The sequence below is a fragment of the Lactuca virosa genome, chromosome 6 (genome assembly GCF_052849685.1).
Source record: "Lactuca virosa cultivar CGN04683 chromosome 6, Lactuca_virosa_CGN04683_v6, whole genome shotgun sequence".
Classification (NCBI taxonomy): Eukaryota; Viridiplantae; Streptophyta; class Magnoliopsida; order Asterales; family Asteraceae; genus Lactuca; species Lactuca virosa.
The window spans coordinates 110,280,889-110,299,025 of record NC_136431.1 but is presented as its reverse complement, the minus strand read 5'-3'; the positions used below and the strand labels follow the sequence as shown (position 1 = coordinate 110,299,025).

Genomic DNA, 18,137 nt, shown 5'->3' with positions numbered 1-18,137 from the left:
TTAATTTCACAAACTTTAATTTCTAAGATCATGGCTTGGATGACACCATGTTTTCCACAATCCTGGAGTGTAGCTCTTTGGGTCACCTTTATTGGCAACAACATTATGTTTAAGTAAATATCCCTTCATATTTTACTTTATTTGATTAACATATACCTTATATGTTTTTATAATTACATTATTTTTGAGATTAGACATCAATCTTACATAGTAAAAGTTTATGGCCCCAAACTTAGTTTCTATGTTCATGTAGTTTATAAATTTTACATGAGATTATGCCCTAGAAAATCCTAATTAGGGTTTTTGAAGGCTTGAAGATTTTCTTGCATAAATTTTTGCTTTGCTGAGTGATTGTGTTGGATCAAACAAAATAATTTGACGAGTCAAACTGTCATCATCTGACTGCAAATTTATGAAGCTGATAGCTTCAACACATGTCTATGATAGGCTCAACGTGAAGGTTGAAGACCCAAAATATGGCTAACGAAATATGTGCATCAAGAATATTATTTGAATACTTTGTGATAGGGATCAGCTCTAATTTCAAAGAAGATAATGTTTCCTTATATGAAAGAAGACTCCTTGATTCTTAGGGATTGCTCATCACGAGTTGGACCTAGTATTCCTGTAATGCTAAGGTTTATGATAGTTAGTCTTCTGCATTGTATTTAATAACTTTCTCTATGAAAGTTTTCGTAGAGAGTATGTTCATAAACGTAGTTTCTTTTTGGTTATCTATTTTGTGTATGAAATTGATTTTCATTAACATAATATGTTTCTGAGTATTTCTATTGTGTTCTTCATAATATTCTATTGTTAATTGCTTAGTAAGGTACCAACATACAACGATAGAGAGATTCTATTTTGGATCCTCTTTGATTTGCTTCTTGATCATCGTAAAAGGTATACACATTAAGCCTTCTTATAGTTTATTTTTTGTTGCTTAAATTCATGAACATAGATCCAATGGCTTGAGCATGATGTTTTCTTTAATTATTTATGTTGTTATGCTTGTTTTATAATTTGAATACACATCATGATCCAACAAAAATGTTCAAGATACACACTGAGTCTATTATTATTCTCATATCATCATCAAACTTCAACATTGTAAACAATCAGTTAAAGAGTTTTTTAATAGAATAATAAAGGTTTTTACATCTATTCCCAGTCAATATTTTAAAAAATCTTTCAAACTAAGTATATCATATTCCCACAAAATAACATCACTTATGGAGATAACTACCCCAATCCAGTTGGTACAAACCCACATTCATAGTAACATATATTGTTAAGAATCTCACATTTGAGGACATTCCGAAAAGAAAAAAATATAGTACTTCAGATAGCAAAAGAACTAAACTATAAAAGATCCTAGAAAATATATTTTTAGGCAAACCCTAAAAAGATATCAAATGCTTCCGTCTTTTCTACAAGTACACCCGAAAGTCGAGTATAACACAAGAACAAAATAAGAACATCAAAGCAAGGATGGAATCACAAACTTCTATTTTTTCTTTGATTGATTTGAAAAACTCTCATAAACTTGGCTCATATACTCTCTTTTTGCTTTGTTCGATTTGAAGAAAATGACATACACATTTGTAAACAATGGGGGAAAGGAAAGTCGTATATGTTAGGGTTAAAAATTGATGTGTTGAACTTTCTATTTCAATTTATATCATGTTTTTCAGTTGGCCTCATGTATATCTAGGCCAATGTGTCTTATTAGACTTAGTATGGGCTTAGTTTCGGGTAATCCTTAGGCTCTTTTTGATTACGTAGAAACTTTTGACAGACTTACTGTTTTTTCTATAGTACTTTTCTTGTCTTCTGTAGTACTTTTCTAGTCTAAGGGTGGGAACACCATTGACAAGCTAAACTTTATTGGTAATAATGAGATATCAAAATTGCATACCACAAATAGTGTTTTTGGAAGATAATACGATTTACCTTTCTTCATTACACGAATTGATCAATGTAAGGTATGAAACCGATTAATCTCGGTAAAAATCATGACTAATGGTAAAATAAAACCACAAAATATTATTTTTAGGTTAATTGGATACGATTAAAAAGTTTAGTAATTTAAAAAATTAAATGAAGTGCTATGGGTTGCATTTTATGATATTTGTGTTGTTGATAAATAGATAAGTATATGGTACATATATGTAAAATATTAAATATATTATGCTAATTTGGAATAAGGTTACACTATGTTCCATTGTTTTCACACTCTAATTAACTTTGTATAAATCACGATTAATCCCTAAGCCTTAAAAAATATTAGAAAAAAATAATCGTTCTTAACCGAACTACAATTTTTTTTTTTTTGTTATTTGTTTTTGAAAAAGGAAATATATACTTTACTCCTAAACTACTCTTAAATTCCCTTATATTACTAAAGGAACCTTAAGAGGAAATACAACATTGGTAATTTAGTCTTTTGGTTACAAATTTTTGTTACGTCTCCTTTTAACTTAAACTTTTGAGTGTTAAAATTCACCTGTGGGTAGATCGTGGAACTGAGAATCGTAAAACATTTTCACCAAAATTTGAAGAGAAGTAAAAAGTTGAGATAATAGCCCATGATCAAGATTGTTAAGAAGAAACCGATGGGAAAACCAACCGAAGCTCCCTCCCACAAAATCCATGATTGTTTCTCCTCTTCCTCCTCACTTCCATCTGTTGGTATGATGTCCTCAGGACATTTAATCATAATCTGCATTCCGCATAATCCACTGTTGTTTGCAAAATACCTCAAGTCGTTCATCGTGTTCATTTGCCCACCCAAAGGAATCTTACCAGTGAGCCTGTTGTTGCTTACATCTAGGATCGCAAGTTCATCCAACTTTGCTAGTGATTGAGGAATCAAACCAGAAATTTCATTGTGTGACAAATCCAAGGTCTCTATCCCCTCCAAATTGCCAAAAGACGTAGGAATGTGCCCGGAGATGCTGTTATGGGAAATATTGAGCAACTTTAGACCTTTGAGATTGCCCAACGATGCCGGAATTTCACCGGAGATTCTGTTGTCGGATAAGTCCAATAAAGAGTAGATGCCTAGGTTGCGCCTAGACAGGCCTCGAAAAGAGTTTTTCCAGTTAACAATCAAGTCTTGAAACTCATTGGCATTCCGTAAATCGTCACTTCTTAAGCCAGAGACGACTACAGCATCAAAGAATGTTTCCATGGGCGGAGTTTCGATCATTTTTTCAAGGCTTGAAATTTCCGGTGGAATGCTTCCGGTTAGGTTGTTCCTGGAGAGATCTAGAATCCGAAGAGAAGTGAGGTTGGAGATTTTTCTTGGAATAAATCCTTCAAGCGAATTGTTTCTTAAGCTTAGAACTTGCAAATTCGGGATTTGAGGGAGGACATCTTGAAAATTCCCCGTAATATCATTGTTGTGAAGATCAAGAATTTCAAGGCGGTCCATGTTAGTCAAATTAGAGGGCAGGTCGCCGGAAAACTTATTCCCACCCAAATTAAGAACTCGTAAAAAGGAAGACAAAGTCAATGGGACTTTACCGGAAAAATCGTTGTATGAAAAGTCGAAGTAAATGTGAAAAGGAGATTCTCCAAAAACAGGAAAATTATCGCCGGAAAATCTGTTATTAGACAAATCTAGAATATTTAGCCCGAAAATCTTGGATATGGACTTTGGAACTTGACCCGAAAAGTTATTTCCCGACAACAGAAGAATCACGAGCCCTCTGGCGTTTCCTATATTCTCCGGCAACTCCTTAGAAAAGTTGTTCCTTGACAAGGCAAGAATTGATAAATTTATAGATTCAAATAGGCGAGGCGGGATTGATCCGGTGAGGTTGTTATCCGAGAGGATTATGATTCCGACGTCCAACTCAGCAAGCCAATCTGGGAATGTTCCCTCCAATCGATTCCCACTCAAATCAAGAAAACTCAATTCCTTCTGTGATGAAATCCATTCAGGAATTTCGCCTGAAATTCCACAGTAAGGCATGGAGATATATTGCAGACTACAATTTGGAACAATCTTTGCACTGTTATTCAAAATCAAGGTGCTTCCTCTTCCACCGATAAACAAATTCTTCAAAGTTGTGATATTGAATAACCAAGTTGGGATTTCTCCGGCTAGCTTGTTGTTTTTAAGCCGAAGGGTTTCTAACCTGCTCAAATTTTGCATCGATGCTGGTATTGGACCCGTGAAGCTGTTTTGGGTCATGTCAAGATGAATCAATCTGGTGAGATTACCGAACCCATTAGGGATTTCTCCTTGCAATGAGTTCATCGAGATATCAAGTAGTTCCAACGACTGGATTTGGAAAATTGGAGCCAATATCTCAGAGAAAACCCGATTGATAGACTGTGGGACTATGGCAGATAGGTGGAGCTCGGTGACATTTGCTGTTGTGCTGCATTTAACGCGGTCCCATGTGCAGCAATCGGAATTGGGATTCCATGAGTCTATAGGGGAACTGGAATTGGAATTGAGGATGGTGGTGAGGGTGGATTTGAAGTGGAGAAGTGCTTGTTTTTGATGAAGAGGGCAAGCGAAGGATGTGATCGGAAGGGAAGTGAGTATGAAGAAGGTCGATAACATTAACAGTCGCGTGCTTACTTTGATGGCCATGGTGGTTTCCGGCGGTTCTCTGCTTTAATCGTCGTGGTGTTTAGTTCTGTTTACGAAGGGATTGATTCTTCAATTGAAAAGAATCCAGTCGGTGTTGTACTGTTTCTGTATAATTTTCCACGTCAATGGATTTGAATGTTGAAAATTATAAAAGACTGATTCAACAAATGCTCATGTTATAAATGCTATATTAGTTTTAGCTTTTGATATTTTTGACCACATAAATATCAAAATTGATTTTATTTAGCAACTGCAGACTAAATTAGACCATAAAATATCATTTTTTGTTCGATTTGCAACTTACTACCTGCTGTAGTCACTTAGCTGGTTCTGTATATGTTATGTTGAATTAGACCCTAAAGTTTTTTGTTCATGTTAAATTAGAAACCGAATTTAAAATTAAAATTAATTTTTTTTCTTAAAGGGGAAATTGTCAGAAAAGTCTTAATATTTTCGAAAAAGTTACACTTTAGTCCCAAGATTTTTTTTGAACAAAAAAGTCTTGAAAACCGGCAAAATTTACAGTTTGACCATTTTTGACTGGTTGAAACCGATACCCAATTAATTTTGGACTATTTCGTAAACTAACCCAAAATATTGAGATTTTTCTGTAAACAAAAAATATAATGACTAATATTTTGGGTTTACAGAAAAGTTCTAATATTTTGGGTTAGTTTACGAAATAGTCCAAAATTAATTGGATATCGGTTTCAACCGGTCAAAAAGTGTCAAACTGTAAATTTTTGCCGGTTTTCAGGATTTTTTCGTTAAAAAAAAATCTTGGGACTCAAGTGTAGCTTTTTCGAAAATATTGAAACTTTTTTGAAAATTTTCCTTGTTAAAACTAAACTTTGTTTTATTTTTTTTAAATTATTTTCTTTCGTTTTCATCCTTTTATTCAAAATTATTATTTTTTTTCTTTTTCCCGTACTTTTTATTTTTTGTTTTTTTTATTAATTAGATAACTTTTTTTTTTATTTTTTTTAAAGTGTAAAGAGTTTAAATATATTATAGTATATTATATTTTTGGTGTTGGATTTTTTTTGTTTTCTATTTATATTTAATTTGCATAATTTATGGTTTTTCTATTTTTTTTACTTTGATTTATTGTGTGATATTTACGATTTATAATTATTAAACTAGAAAAATTAGCTAAATTTGTTAAAATGTAACTTACAAATTAAATCATATTTTTATATGTGATATACATAGTATAAATTCAAGATAATATTTTTTAATTTTATAATAGACTAGAATAAAGAATAATAGAAATATATAAAAAAAACTTGTTACAGTATTTTAAATTGAATTTTTTTATTTACTTAATCAAAATAAATAAATAAACATTAGAAAAACCATAAATAATTGAAATTATTAAAAAAAATAGAAAACAAAAATTCAAAATATATATACAAGTGGAATATGCTTTTTCAAATAAGGCACAAAATCTTTTTTTTTTTTTTTTTCATTTGCTAGTACTTGTAGGCGACATTATTTTTTCAACTTCAATTAAAACTTGACGAGTAAATTACATGAATGGTCCATATGGTTTAAAGTAATTTGCGTGTTTGGTCCCTGACTTTTTAACTCGGAAGGTCCCTACTATTTGTTTTTGTTACGCACTTGGTCCATGTTTTACCTAAAAAGACTATTTTTTCCCTTGATTTTCTAATTTATTTAAATAAACACACCCGAACCCCACCCATTCACCTTACCTTACCTACCCCACGATTTTTCCCTATTTAAATAATAGTCTTTTTAGGTAAGACAGAGACCAAACGCGTAACAAAAACAAACAGTAGGGACAAAGCGCATAACAAAAACAAATAGTAGGAACCTTCCGAGTTAAAAAAATAAGTTAGGGACCAAGCGTGCAAATCACCCCAAACCATAGGGACCATTTGTGTAATTTACTTAAACTTAACCCCAATAATTTGCAACATTCTCAGCCAAATAATACATTACGTCTAGACTTGAATCACTTATGACCCGTGAAATAGTGGATTGCCCTCCAAATTGATAGTATAATAAGATATTCTTATGTGATGCTTTTTCAACTCCAACATGTGCATAACATAAATCTTTAAATTCTTCATACCCCATTTTGTGCCTAACAATATTTGAAGTAGAAAAAGTTGAATGGTCTCCTTTTATGATACCATTCTCATATTTAATATTACCACCCCAATATAAATTAATCATAAACGGACGATCTAGAGTCATAATGATATATACCAAAATCTAACTGCAAAATAAATAAGAATTTAAAAAAGAGATTAATGAGCATGCTACATATAATAATTACTATTATTAAATATATGACATAAAGTCAATAATATGTAGCTTGTTATGGATGAACGAATGTTGAAGAAAAAGAAGAAGGGAAGATTTAATTTCAAGAATTGTGAGAGAAATTCATTAGGTTGGAAGAGATGAAAAACTATCGATTATAAGAAAGAGAATTTATAATACAAAAAAAGTGAGATGATTTGACAATTCATTCAATTACTTCTACCGAGTTTTCATCAACAGTTACATTTGAGTGTGCAGAAGACTTTTGCTTTTACAGTTGAGTAAGACAAATAACATAATTATAGAGTTTTCAAATAGTGACAACTCATGCTATACATTTTAGGCATTGGGGACTAAGATTTTCTCATATTTACAAATAAACGATAATAAAAATATCATTATGAATATTATGATTTAGTGTTTAATGTAAATTCTAATTTAGTGTATATTTTGAATGTAATATCGTTTATAGTTGTTCTTTTAATTTTCCGACGTAATATATTTAATATTAATATCTATTTGAAGATATTTGTATTATTCATTTAATGGTATAACTACTTAAGAATAATACATAAATTATAATTATATATTTTATAATAATTATTTATGTATAATATATAATGAATGTAAAAATTTGAATTAATCAATGAAAGATATAAATAATAGAAAAGTAATGAAAGTTAAGGGGTTACTTGAATATATATATATATATATATATATATATATATATATATATATATATATATATATATATATATAATTTGTGTGGAATGAAAGACAAATAGTGGGCCCAACTAAAAAGAAGCCTATTTCTACGACACATTCTAAAACTAATCTATTTCTACAATACTTTTTGAAAATTAACCTACTTTTACAAAAAAAAAAAAAAAAAAAACTCGTGGTTATCACCACTATTATACATGGATATGGTTATGGACCAATCTACTTACCATCCAAACATGTGACAGAGTAAAATGAGGATCCTAAAGAAATGGACTACCATGCAAAGATTTCCACAAGGAATTTCATTTTTCATTTTCACCCTTCTAATTGCCCCAAATGCTTCTAAAACATGAGTTTAGAAAAACTAGCAATCTTGATGTTGGTGGTTGTGACAACAACATCGGCATCAAGGCGAGGAGCAAAGGAGACAAAAGAAACAGAGACAGACGCTAAGAAAGAGGAGGATAGGTTGGCTAAGATGTTGGAGTGGACGCAAGAAGCATCACCACCATCAGATATCATAGCTATCTCTCCCGAAGGTCCAATCTCATGCACATCCGCATGCATGGATATCTGCATGGTGTTAAAGCCTCCACGTGATCGTTCTTGCGAAATTGGATGCGAGTTTGGGTGCAAACAAATACAAGGTAGAGGAAAAGTAAACCATCATGGCCACACACATCATTAGTGATTGGCTTCCATAGAGATTTGTCAAATACCTTTAATTTACGATTTTTTGTAAGTTGTAACACTAGACCATAGAAGAAAATGTTGGTATATTTTAGTATATATGTTATAAAACATGAAGATAAACACTACTTCCTTTGAGTCACTCATAAAGATTCATCATAATTTCTCAAACGAATATATAGTTTATCAAACCTAAAACATTATTATGCATGTATGTGTTTTATTGAATAAATAAATGAAATTAATTATATAAAATTAGAAAGTCAACCACAATATACAATATTTCCCATGTTGTTCTCGGCAAATAACAGGAAACAATCACCACTCCAATTCAAAATGTCAAATGTACGATGCCTCCCTGATGACAGATAGATACATACATAAATCATAAATGTGGATCTAATTAATCTGTAGCAGGAAACGGTGAATTTCAGAACTGCAGATGGTATTGAACACCATGTTAGTTGCATCGGCAGCCACCGTTTCTGTGGAGATATGGCAATCGATAGCATGTTTCTCTGAACGAATAACCAGCGAGGAATTGTTAGATCTGGTAATTTATTTTCCTCTTCAACAATTAGGTTGTTTTGCGCTTTGTCTTTGGAATTTTTTCTGCGTTCCTACGTGGCCTGCTGATTCTTACATTTATGACGACGGAGATTATTCGGATTCTGATTCATATTACAATTTGAGTTTAGCCGGTGGTTGTTTTTCCGGCTATGATCCATACTCTGATTCTCACTCCGACTGATCTCTGGTAAATGTTAAGATTATCTTTGTTTAATCATGTACATAGTCCAAATTATTCACAATTTTCGGAATTTCTTATCATTTGATTTCAGTAAATGAATGAAATGATAATTGCACAGTTGTTTTGATAATAGGTTTGCTGACTATATAAAAAATTGTGCCCTCTGAACTCCATATAATCTGTTGCTATGATTTGTTTTGATTTTGAGATTGATACTATTGATTTACGTGAATATGTAATCCTCACATTACCTTATGGAATGCCACCAAAAGACCAGCATATTACTTGATTCTTGCGTTGACTACCTCATGTATACTAAAAGTGAAAATGTCATTTATACTCAAAGTCAAACATTCAAACTCAAAAATTTGTAACAACCAAAAGTAATTTAAAATTTTAAACAAGTGAAAGATGGAACATGTTTTCCATCAAAATTCATATTAATCTAAACATCTCCAAAACATAATTTAAAAGTAACAGAAACAATCAAAAAGTAAATTAAACATCTCCACTACGTCATTGCAAACTATTTAGTATTTTCTTGTGATTTTCCAAGTGAATTCGGCAAATTTAAAATCCAAAGCTTGTAAGCAGGTAGGTACTGCAGTAATTTTTCATTATAATTAATTTAGACATGAAAGCAAGTACATAATAGTTTACACATATTACGTCGTAGTATTTTCTCATTCTAAAACTTTTACACCAGATCGACAACTTCACTACACTATCGAAAGATGCAGAAATATAAATTAAAGAGAAATAAATATATGATAAAAATGTTATTAATTTATAACCAGAATCAACGAATTTATATGCTTCTATAAGAGTGAACCCATGTCTAATGCCAAAGATGAAGACGAGAACATCTCGAGCCATCAGTGCTAATATAGGATATTTAGATGAAGATGCAACAGTAGTGAACCCATGTCAAATAGTTTCGAAAGAAGTCACGCATTCTCCCCCTTACTAAAAGCAAACTCATATGCTAAAGTTGAAACATGAATGACGAGAATATCTCGAGTCTTTTGGGGTTGAAACACACTTTTATTCAGAACTAGAACAAAAGGAGGAGCTTACTAGCTCAATTACAAGAAAAGAAAAACAACAATCTATTACAAATACTCACTTTGTCACTCTCTGTTTTAGTGGTTTTTTACAACTGAGGTTAGAGCCTCTATTTATACTTAAACAAGCCTACAATTACTACTGCTACCATTTATTGTGTTCATCATGTGAACATACGAAGTTGCCATTTGAGTTCTTATTGTCAACATAGATGGAGGTGCAGCTAGCTACTGATGTCAGGTTTACACCCAAGTCAAGTTTACACTCACATTCTCCCCCTTAAACTGGACTTGGATCGAGATTCGTCACTCTGATTATGTTTTGCATTTCACCATGTTTCACGTATGCTAAAGCCTTTGTAAAGATGTTCGCCCGTTGATCCTTTGAGTTGACATATTCCACTATAATTTGCCCACGTTCAACACATTCTCGTATAAAAGTGATAACGAATGTCAATGTGTTTGCTTCGACCATGAAACACGAGATTTTTCATCAATGCGATTGCTGACTTGTTATCGACATATAAGGTGAAAGGCACGATATGATGTCCCGTGAGCTCCACCACGAGATTAGCAAGCCAAATGGCTTGACATGTTGCTGTTGTAGCTGCCATGAACTCGGCTTCACACGTGGACAAAGCAACAGTCTTTTGCTTTTGGGATTGCCAAGTTATCACATTCCTTCCACTACTAGAAAACAACCCTTTAATGACGCGCAAACAATGACACGCACTGATAGAGGACACGCATTTGTGCGTGTCCTAAACAACAATGTTAGTTTTCTAAAATTTGAAGGATAGAGGACACACATTTTTGCGTGCCCTAAAATTAGTGTCCAACAAAAAAAAAATAAAAACACGGAGGGCACCAATCATAAAAAGCGTGTCGTGTAAATGTGTCGTTTTATATTTTTTTTTAGAAAGGCACGTTCTGTTTTTTAATAGCCCATGGGGGGAAATGAAATCCCAAAAAATTAAACACCCCGCCTGATGCATCTCCTTCTTCTCCTTCTAAAATCCTCTACCAAAAAACCCTAATAATTCGTTAAGCAGTTCGTTTTCCTCTCTCTCTCTCTCTCTCTCTCTCTCTCTCTCTCTCTCTTTCTCCCTTTGCAAGCCCTAAGCCGCCACCACTAGCATCAAACCTCATAAGCTTTAAGAGTTCGAATTACCTAAGCAAACACTTCCGCCATCTCAAGACGTCGATTCAAGATCGCCATGCCACATCGCAGTATACGATGTCATCATCGTCTCCACAAACTACTGTCAACGACGGAGAAAACAAAAGCGACTGGGTCTAGAACGAAATCAAAGCCGAAGCTCGCCGTGACGCCGAATCTGTACCAGCCCTCTCCAGTTACCTCTACTCCACCATCATCTCCCACTCATCTCTCACACACACTCACTCTCTCTCTCTCTCTCTCTCTCTCCATTTAGGAAACAAACTCTGCTCCTCCACTCTCCTCTCCACCCTCCTCTACGATCTTTTCCTCAACACCTTCTCATCCAACCCATCTCTCCTCTCCGCCATCGTCGTTGACCTACGCGCCGCCCGTCAACGAGACCCTGCCTGCATCTCCTTCACTACAACAGGTAAGAGATCATCATTAAGCTTCATATGCATCATTCATTTACACCATACAATTGCTTGAAGCTGAAGCACATACGATTGTTTCCGTATGGAATATACACTCCATTCCCGATTATTTCCATATGGAAATAGAATTCAGATCAATAAGTTCCCTGGGGTTTGCAATAAATCTAAATTGTTAATGTTTTGAATTTCATAATTGATTTTATTTTCTATTTTCTGTGGTCAGGGATTGGGGGAAACAAGTTTATTTAGGCGGATTTGAAACTGCCCTGGCTGCAGCTAGATTAGAGACAGAGTTCCTTTTTACAAATATTATTATAGTTTAATTTACGTTTGTTCCCACGAAACTTTAACTTTTTACTCTAGATCATGTTTACAAATTCAAACATAATTGCTTCACCAGTGGAAATTGATGCTAATTAGCTCAATTTTGTGAGCGGGAATTGATAATTTGACGATTATGTGAGGTTTAAGGTACTAATTTCGGAGTCACATTCAACCTGTTAGGTTTTTGAGATGTGCAACACAATTTTAGGCAAACATTATCACAATGAATCGTTAGTTGCTTAATATTGTTGTTGGGTTAGTAGTTCATTCTTGAAATGATGATACAAACTTTTTCAGTCTTCATAAAACTTACTTCCATAGATTTCTTGCTTGTAGATAAACAATGTGGGGACAAACATTAGGAAACCTACTACAGAGTATACTCTAGAACTGTATTCAATTCTCATGGCTACTAATTTGGAGTCTTCTTACCATATGAGTCAACTTGCACATCCTCTTTTAAAAGCTTCTGGAGCTGGAAGCATTGTGTTTATTTCCTCTGTTGCAGGTCTGGTTCATGTTAGTGTTGGGTCTGTTTACAGTGCAATTAAAGGTATGATAATGGTTGCATAATTTACATTTATGCCCCTTTGTTAACTTGCACCAAAAAAAGGAACAAGGTGGGACAGGGACTCATTCTCTAATTCTCGTTTGTTCAAAAGACATGAAGACCCTTCTAGTTTTAACGTGTGTGTTTTGCATTCGCAGCTGCACTGAATCAACTTACAAAGAATTTAGCATGTGAATGGGCGAATGACAACATTCGGACTAATTGTGTAGCACCATGGTTCACTAAGACCTCTCTTATCGAAGAGGTAATCTTCCTTCATTCTAGTGCTATTTTTTATGATAGGGATGAGGAGGCCATCACAATTACAGTCACTCAAGGCTGGTGCATACACACTCGAGTTTCCTGTTTTTTTGTTTTCTTACTCTTTTAGTACTTTTCAATTGTTAAAGCCTTTTTATGGAAAAGTATATAATTTGTTTCAGCTTTTAGTTAGTGCTCTTGTTGATTGGTTAAAATTGTAGATCTGGAGTTCTGTGAATGGAGAATGGGCCATGCCCTGAGACTTTCTCTGTTGCTGATTCTCCTCGCCATAGGTATGCTTCTATACTTTAATATGCTATGGATTCTTCTATGATGCCGTCTTCTTTTTGATTTATAACTGTTCTGTTATCTGATTCCCCCACAGTTCATCCATCTTCCATCTTATATGACTTCGAGCATTGCAAAAATTCAGTGAAGCAATGGGCATCTTCTTCCCTTCATTCAGACACCAGAGATGGTCATATTCTCAAGGACTTGCTCTTTTTCCTTCATGTCACAAGAACTGGAGCCCGGACTTATTTCTATTGGTAACTACTTTCCCTTTCTTCAAGCATTCCATTTTTCTCAAGACTATGAAGTACGAACATTACATAATCTTTTCTGCCTTTACTTTATCTCAACAGCTTCTTAAAGAAACTCTATTCTATTGCTCTAGAATGCCCTCGATCTTACGACAAATTGCGATTTAATCCCCAGTAAGTTTCACAATTCCTACACTTATCTTTATTTACTATAATTTCTGTTTGTAAATTACTAAATTGCAAACCTTTTTGTGTTCTTGTGAAGCAAACCAGGTTGCAGGCTATTGGTAACTCAGTGCTTAAGGAACCCTATTGAGCGAGTTTTTAGTGCTTATGAATTTTCAATAGAAGTAGCTGCTAGGTTTTTAGTGCATCCAAATTTGACCTCAATATTGAAAATGTCTTCAAGGATACGTTCCAAAAATGGTGGCATAAGCACTCTTGAGATTTGGCCATGGAAGTATCTTGTTCCTTGGATGAGAGAGGATCTTTTCACTCGGGTATTTATGTCTTTTTAAACAATAAAGCAGATACAGACAATAAGATATTGACTTAATTTTTTTCAAGTTTTTTATGTATTTGTTGTTTTTTTCAAGCGGTTACTCGGGTATTTATGTCTTTGTTATTTTTTTCAACTATTTTGCAGATATACAAGTGTTGCATTCTTCATTTCAATTGTTAGTTGTACTACTAATGATGGAAGCTGCTAATAAAGGAAATGGAAGAAGCCGCATGAAATAGATTTTTTATATGAAACACAGTAGATTAGATGAATGCAAATTTATATATTGTAAGAAATAGAATTGTATGACATTAAATTTTATGCAATGGATTGTATTTTTTGTATATGATGTTTTATTTCTATTATGAGACATTAAATGCAAATTTAATTTAAAAATTAATAAATATGTAAATATATTTTTTTAAACATTTAAATTTACGATACGCAAAAATGTGTGTCATCTTCATTTATGACATGGCCTTTCTTGACAGGGGTTTTAATGATACGCATTGCGTGTCATAAATGCGCGTCGTCTATAGACGACGCGCAAAAGCGTGTCGTCTCTCGTTATGACAGGCCCTTTCTTGACGCGCATTTGCGCATCGTCTGAGCGTTTTACGACACGCATTGCGCGTCGTAAAAGGCTGTTTTTCTAGTAGTGTTCCCAGATAGAAAATCATTCCACTTGTGCTCTTGATATCAACAGGGTCACCTCCAAGATCACTATCGGTAAAACCAACCAAATCTTCAAGTTCACGGCCTCTCCCATAGTTGAGTCCATAATCAACGGTTCCTTTTACGTATCGTAAGATGTGTTTCACAAATTGGAAATGCAAAGTGGTTGGTTCCTCCATGAAACAACTTGCAATTCCAACCGAAAATGACAGGTCTGGTCGAGTGTGAGTCAAGTTGTTGAGTCTAATTGTGTTGCGTCTTGGGCTTTTTGTTTTGTATCCGGATTGGGCCTGTCCATCCGTGTTTATCTGTTAGGGTTATACTATAAATATGTATGCATGTATGCATTAGACGATGTTGATTATTACGTTCATTGTTTTGTAACCCTAAACACCTCTACAGTCGAAGTTCTTAATCGAGCTCTTCTGAGGTGTTGAAGTATTAATCATACGACATATTCAAAGCCATTCTTGTGTTCTTGATTACATTCTTAACTGTTTGCTTGCATAGAATCTAACGATCCTAATAGAACTTTCTTCTAACAATTGGTATCAGAGCAGGAGACTGTGTGATCAATACACATTCCTTCTGTATTCAGAATTCTTTAGGGTTTCCGCTTTTATCGTATAAATAGAAGCCGTCTTCTTCGTATCGACGACAACTCTGTTTCAGATAAAACCCTAATATCAAGTTTACAGGTTTGATTCTAGCAGCTCACCATGTCTCACGAAGATTCGCAAACAAATCCCATCAACATCTCAAACAACATTGGATCAACAACCAGGATACCCATTCTCTACACTCAAGACTATGAAGTATGGGCGCATCACTTTGAAGACTACGTGGTTGGATTTGAAGATAATGGCTATCTCATCTGGGAAGCTATCACACTTGGGCCGTTTGTTCATTCAGGAACGAACATGACAGTTAAGTCCCAAAAGGAATATAACAAGCTGGTGGCGGATGTAGAGAAGATGCCACAGGATGAGAAAGACAAGTTGCTGTGTAACGTGAAGGCCATGAGAATGATAAGATTCGCCTTGCAATCTGACACTTTTCGATTGGTTGGATCATACACGACGGCCAAAGAAATCTGGGATAGGTTGAAAGAACTTTATTCAACTGATGAAGATCTGGAACACTCCATTCAAACCTTGCTGTTGTCAGAATTTGGAGTTTTCGAACAGAAACCAGAAGAAAAACTCATACAAACCTTCGATCGGTTCAATCATCTCCTAAGTAAGATGATCAAGCATGGTATAGAAAGAAAGTTGATCGAGCAGAAGGTGACCTTCATAAACGGTCTGAGACCAGAATGGATGGCTGTGGTTTCAACCGTGAAAGCGCATGAACAGTTTAAATCTTACTCACTGGCGAAACTTGTGGGAATTCTTAAGTCCCATGAAAGTGTAGTAACCAAAGAAGCGAAAGTAGTTTCTGGCGTGGGATCGCTGGCCCTTGTCTCAAAGGAATGTTTTTAAAACAAAGGAATGTTTTTTGTTTAATTGCTAAGCGTTTATACTTTAATATTGCTCAATTGCATTTAAGTTGTGAGATAGGAAAGAAGATTCATAAGATGATGTTACCCTTCCTTGAATTTAAGGAGGATGAGGTCATAGCAGAATGTGAATCAGTAGTGTCCTCAGAAGAAACGTCAATTCATTACAAAATCGGACTGGACAAGATAGAAACCTTCATTGACTCTAAGGAACATAAATGTATGCTCAAAGATCTTTTAGATGAAAATGATAGGTTAAAAATAAAGTCCGAAACTATTAAATCATTTGACTCGTCTAACGCAAAATTGATTTCAGAAAATAAAATGAACTTAGAAAATACGTCTAAATTTGATGAGGAAAGTGAGATGAGCGAAATCTCAGTCGAAAACGAAGTTGATTGCTCTGAGTTCATGAAGAGTGAAACCGAGAGTGAGAAACCCCTTATTTCTGAAAATTCGGTTGAATTCGCTCGCTTGTCGAAAGAAAAGCCACAGAAACTCAAGGAAAAAGCTATGGTCTATCAAAAGGTTCAAACTGTGCCGAATCAGGTATATGCAGTTACAGGGGTCACTGCTAAACAAACGGCAGAATTAAAGATCTTGGTCGACAAAGACAATGCTGAAGGATGTGACGATTATTTCTGGTCTGACCCTATTGACAACGCAGACGAAATCGTAGGCTTATCTGAGCAAACTTCATGGAGGGTTAAAGGAAGATATGTTGCTGAACCCATCAACAAACCCTCAAGTTTTGACAAACCAAGCACAAGTGGAACTAAAGAAATCCTTGAAGAACCGATGACAAAAGCAACTGTTCCAGCAAATACAACCGAAAGTCAAAAGGAGAAGCCAAAGGCCAGCTTCAATATCCACAAATCACAGAAGGAGTTAGCTGAACAGAAACGCTTAAGAAATAAAAGATACACAAAAAATCTGAATGAGCGAAAACGTCACTGGGAATCCCAAAATCCCAACTACGTACCTCCTAAGAAAGAATCAATGGATAGAGGAAAGGTAAAACTGAAAGGAAAAGAAAACTTCAGCCCAAATTCCTACTATTCCAAATCTCAGAACCGAAAGTCTGCTTTCGGCTCCTAAACTAGCGTACCGAACCGAAAGACAAGTTTTGGTCCGCACATGGACTCACAGAACCGAAAGACAAGTTTCGGTCCAACCGCCAAGGCTAACAACCAAAAGCCTACTTTCGGTCCCAACAACAGCACTCAGAACCGAAAGTCGAGTCTCGGTCCTAAGTCTAGTTTCGGTCCTTCTCACTCCCAAAGAAAATTAACTTCAATGAAGGATATCAAAGGCAAGGGAAAGCTTGATTCTGAGTTCAATAATAAGAAAAAGTCAGCTAACCCTAGGATTCAAAAGAATATTCCTAAACCATCTAACAAACAAACTTATACACCAAAACCGGAACAAGATAAAACTAAAATCAAGGTGTACACCATTAAAAGAAAAGATCAAACCACTCTCGTAAAAAGAACATATTTGGTTGATATTTCTACTGTAATTCCTTTTTCTGTGAAAGACTCACCAGGACCCAAGAAACTTTGGGTTCCTAAATCTGCTTAAATTTGCAGGTAATCAGTGACGAGCAGTTCGATGATGAATGGTATATAGACAGTGGCTGCTCGCGTCACATGACAGGGAGGAAGGAAGAGCTGAGGGAGTTTCGGTCCCTAAAAGATGGTGGGTGTGTAAAGTATGGAAATAACTCCTATGGAACAATCAAGGGATATGGTATGATTACCAATGGAGATTTCTCGATTCGAAAAGTGGCGTATGTGGAAGGATTGCAGCATAACCTCATCAGCGTGTCACAATTAGTTGTGGGAACAGGTCTAAAAGTATCATTTGATGATGAGGGCTCTGAAATAATAGAAAAGCAATCGAAAAAGGTTCTGCTAAAGTCTGAACGCAAAGGAGAAATGTATCCTTTAAATCTCAACCCAATACGAGGAAAACCAGCGATATGTCTGCTGTCAAAGGCGAACACTGATGAAAGTTGGTTGTGGCATCGACGACTATACCTGAACTTCAAAGACATTAAT

The 18,137-nt window shown here is 34.7% G+C and overlaps 2 protein-coding genes across 2 annotated transcripts; one reads left to right on the top strand and one right to left on the bottom strand.

The window, feature by feature from the left end:
• Positions 1 to 2,170: 2,170 nt before the first annotated feature.
• On the bottom strand, positions 2,171 to 4,741 carry LOC145118544 (uncharacterized). Its single transcript, XM_079054237.1, has one exon. The coding sequence runs from the start codon at positions 4,607 to 4,609 to the stop codon at positions 2,546 to 2,548; it is 2,064 nt and encodes a 687-aa protein (XP_078910363.1). The 5' UTR covers positions 4,610 to 4,741; the 3' UTR covers positions 2,171 to 2,545.
• A 3,232-nt stretch (positions 4,742 to 7,973) lies between these two features.
• On the top strand, positions 7,974 to 13,153 carry LOC145121851 (tropinone reductase homolog At2g29360-like). Its single transcript, XM_079057545.1, has 4 exons — positions 7,974 to 8,282; positions 12,386 to 12,602; positions 12,758 to 12,864; positions 13,082 to 13,153. The coding sequence occupies exons 1-4, from the start codon at positions 7,974 to 7,976 to the stop codon at positions 13,118 to 13,120; spliced, it is 672 nt and encodes a 223-aa protein (XP_078913671.1). The 3' UTR covers positions 13,121 to 13,153.
• The last annotated feature ends 4,984 nt before the right edge of the window (positions 13,154 to 18,137 follow it).

Coding starts and splice junctions, on each gene's coding strand:
- LOC145118544 (XM_079054237.1), bottom strand. CDS start 4,609: ATGGCCATCAAAGTAAGCACGCGACTGTTAATGTTATCGACCTTCTTC.
- LOC145121851 (XM_079057545.1), top strand. CDS start 7,974: ATGAGTTTAGAAAAACTAGCAATCTTGATGTTGGTGGTTGTGACAACA. Junction 12,603..12,757: donor TGTTTACAGTGCAATTAAAG/GTATGATAATGG, acceptor TTGCATTCGCAG/CTGCACTGAATCAACTTACA. Junction 12,865..13,081: donor AGACCTCTCTTATCGAAGAG/GTAATCTTCCTT, acceptor TTAAAATTGTAG/ATCTGGAGTTCTGTGAATGG.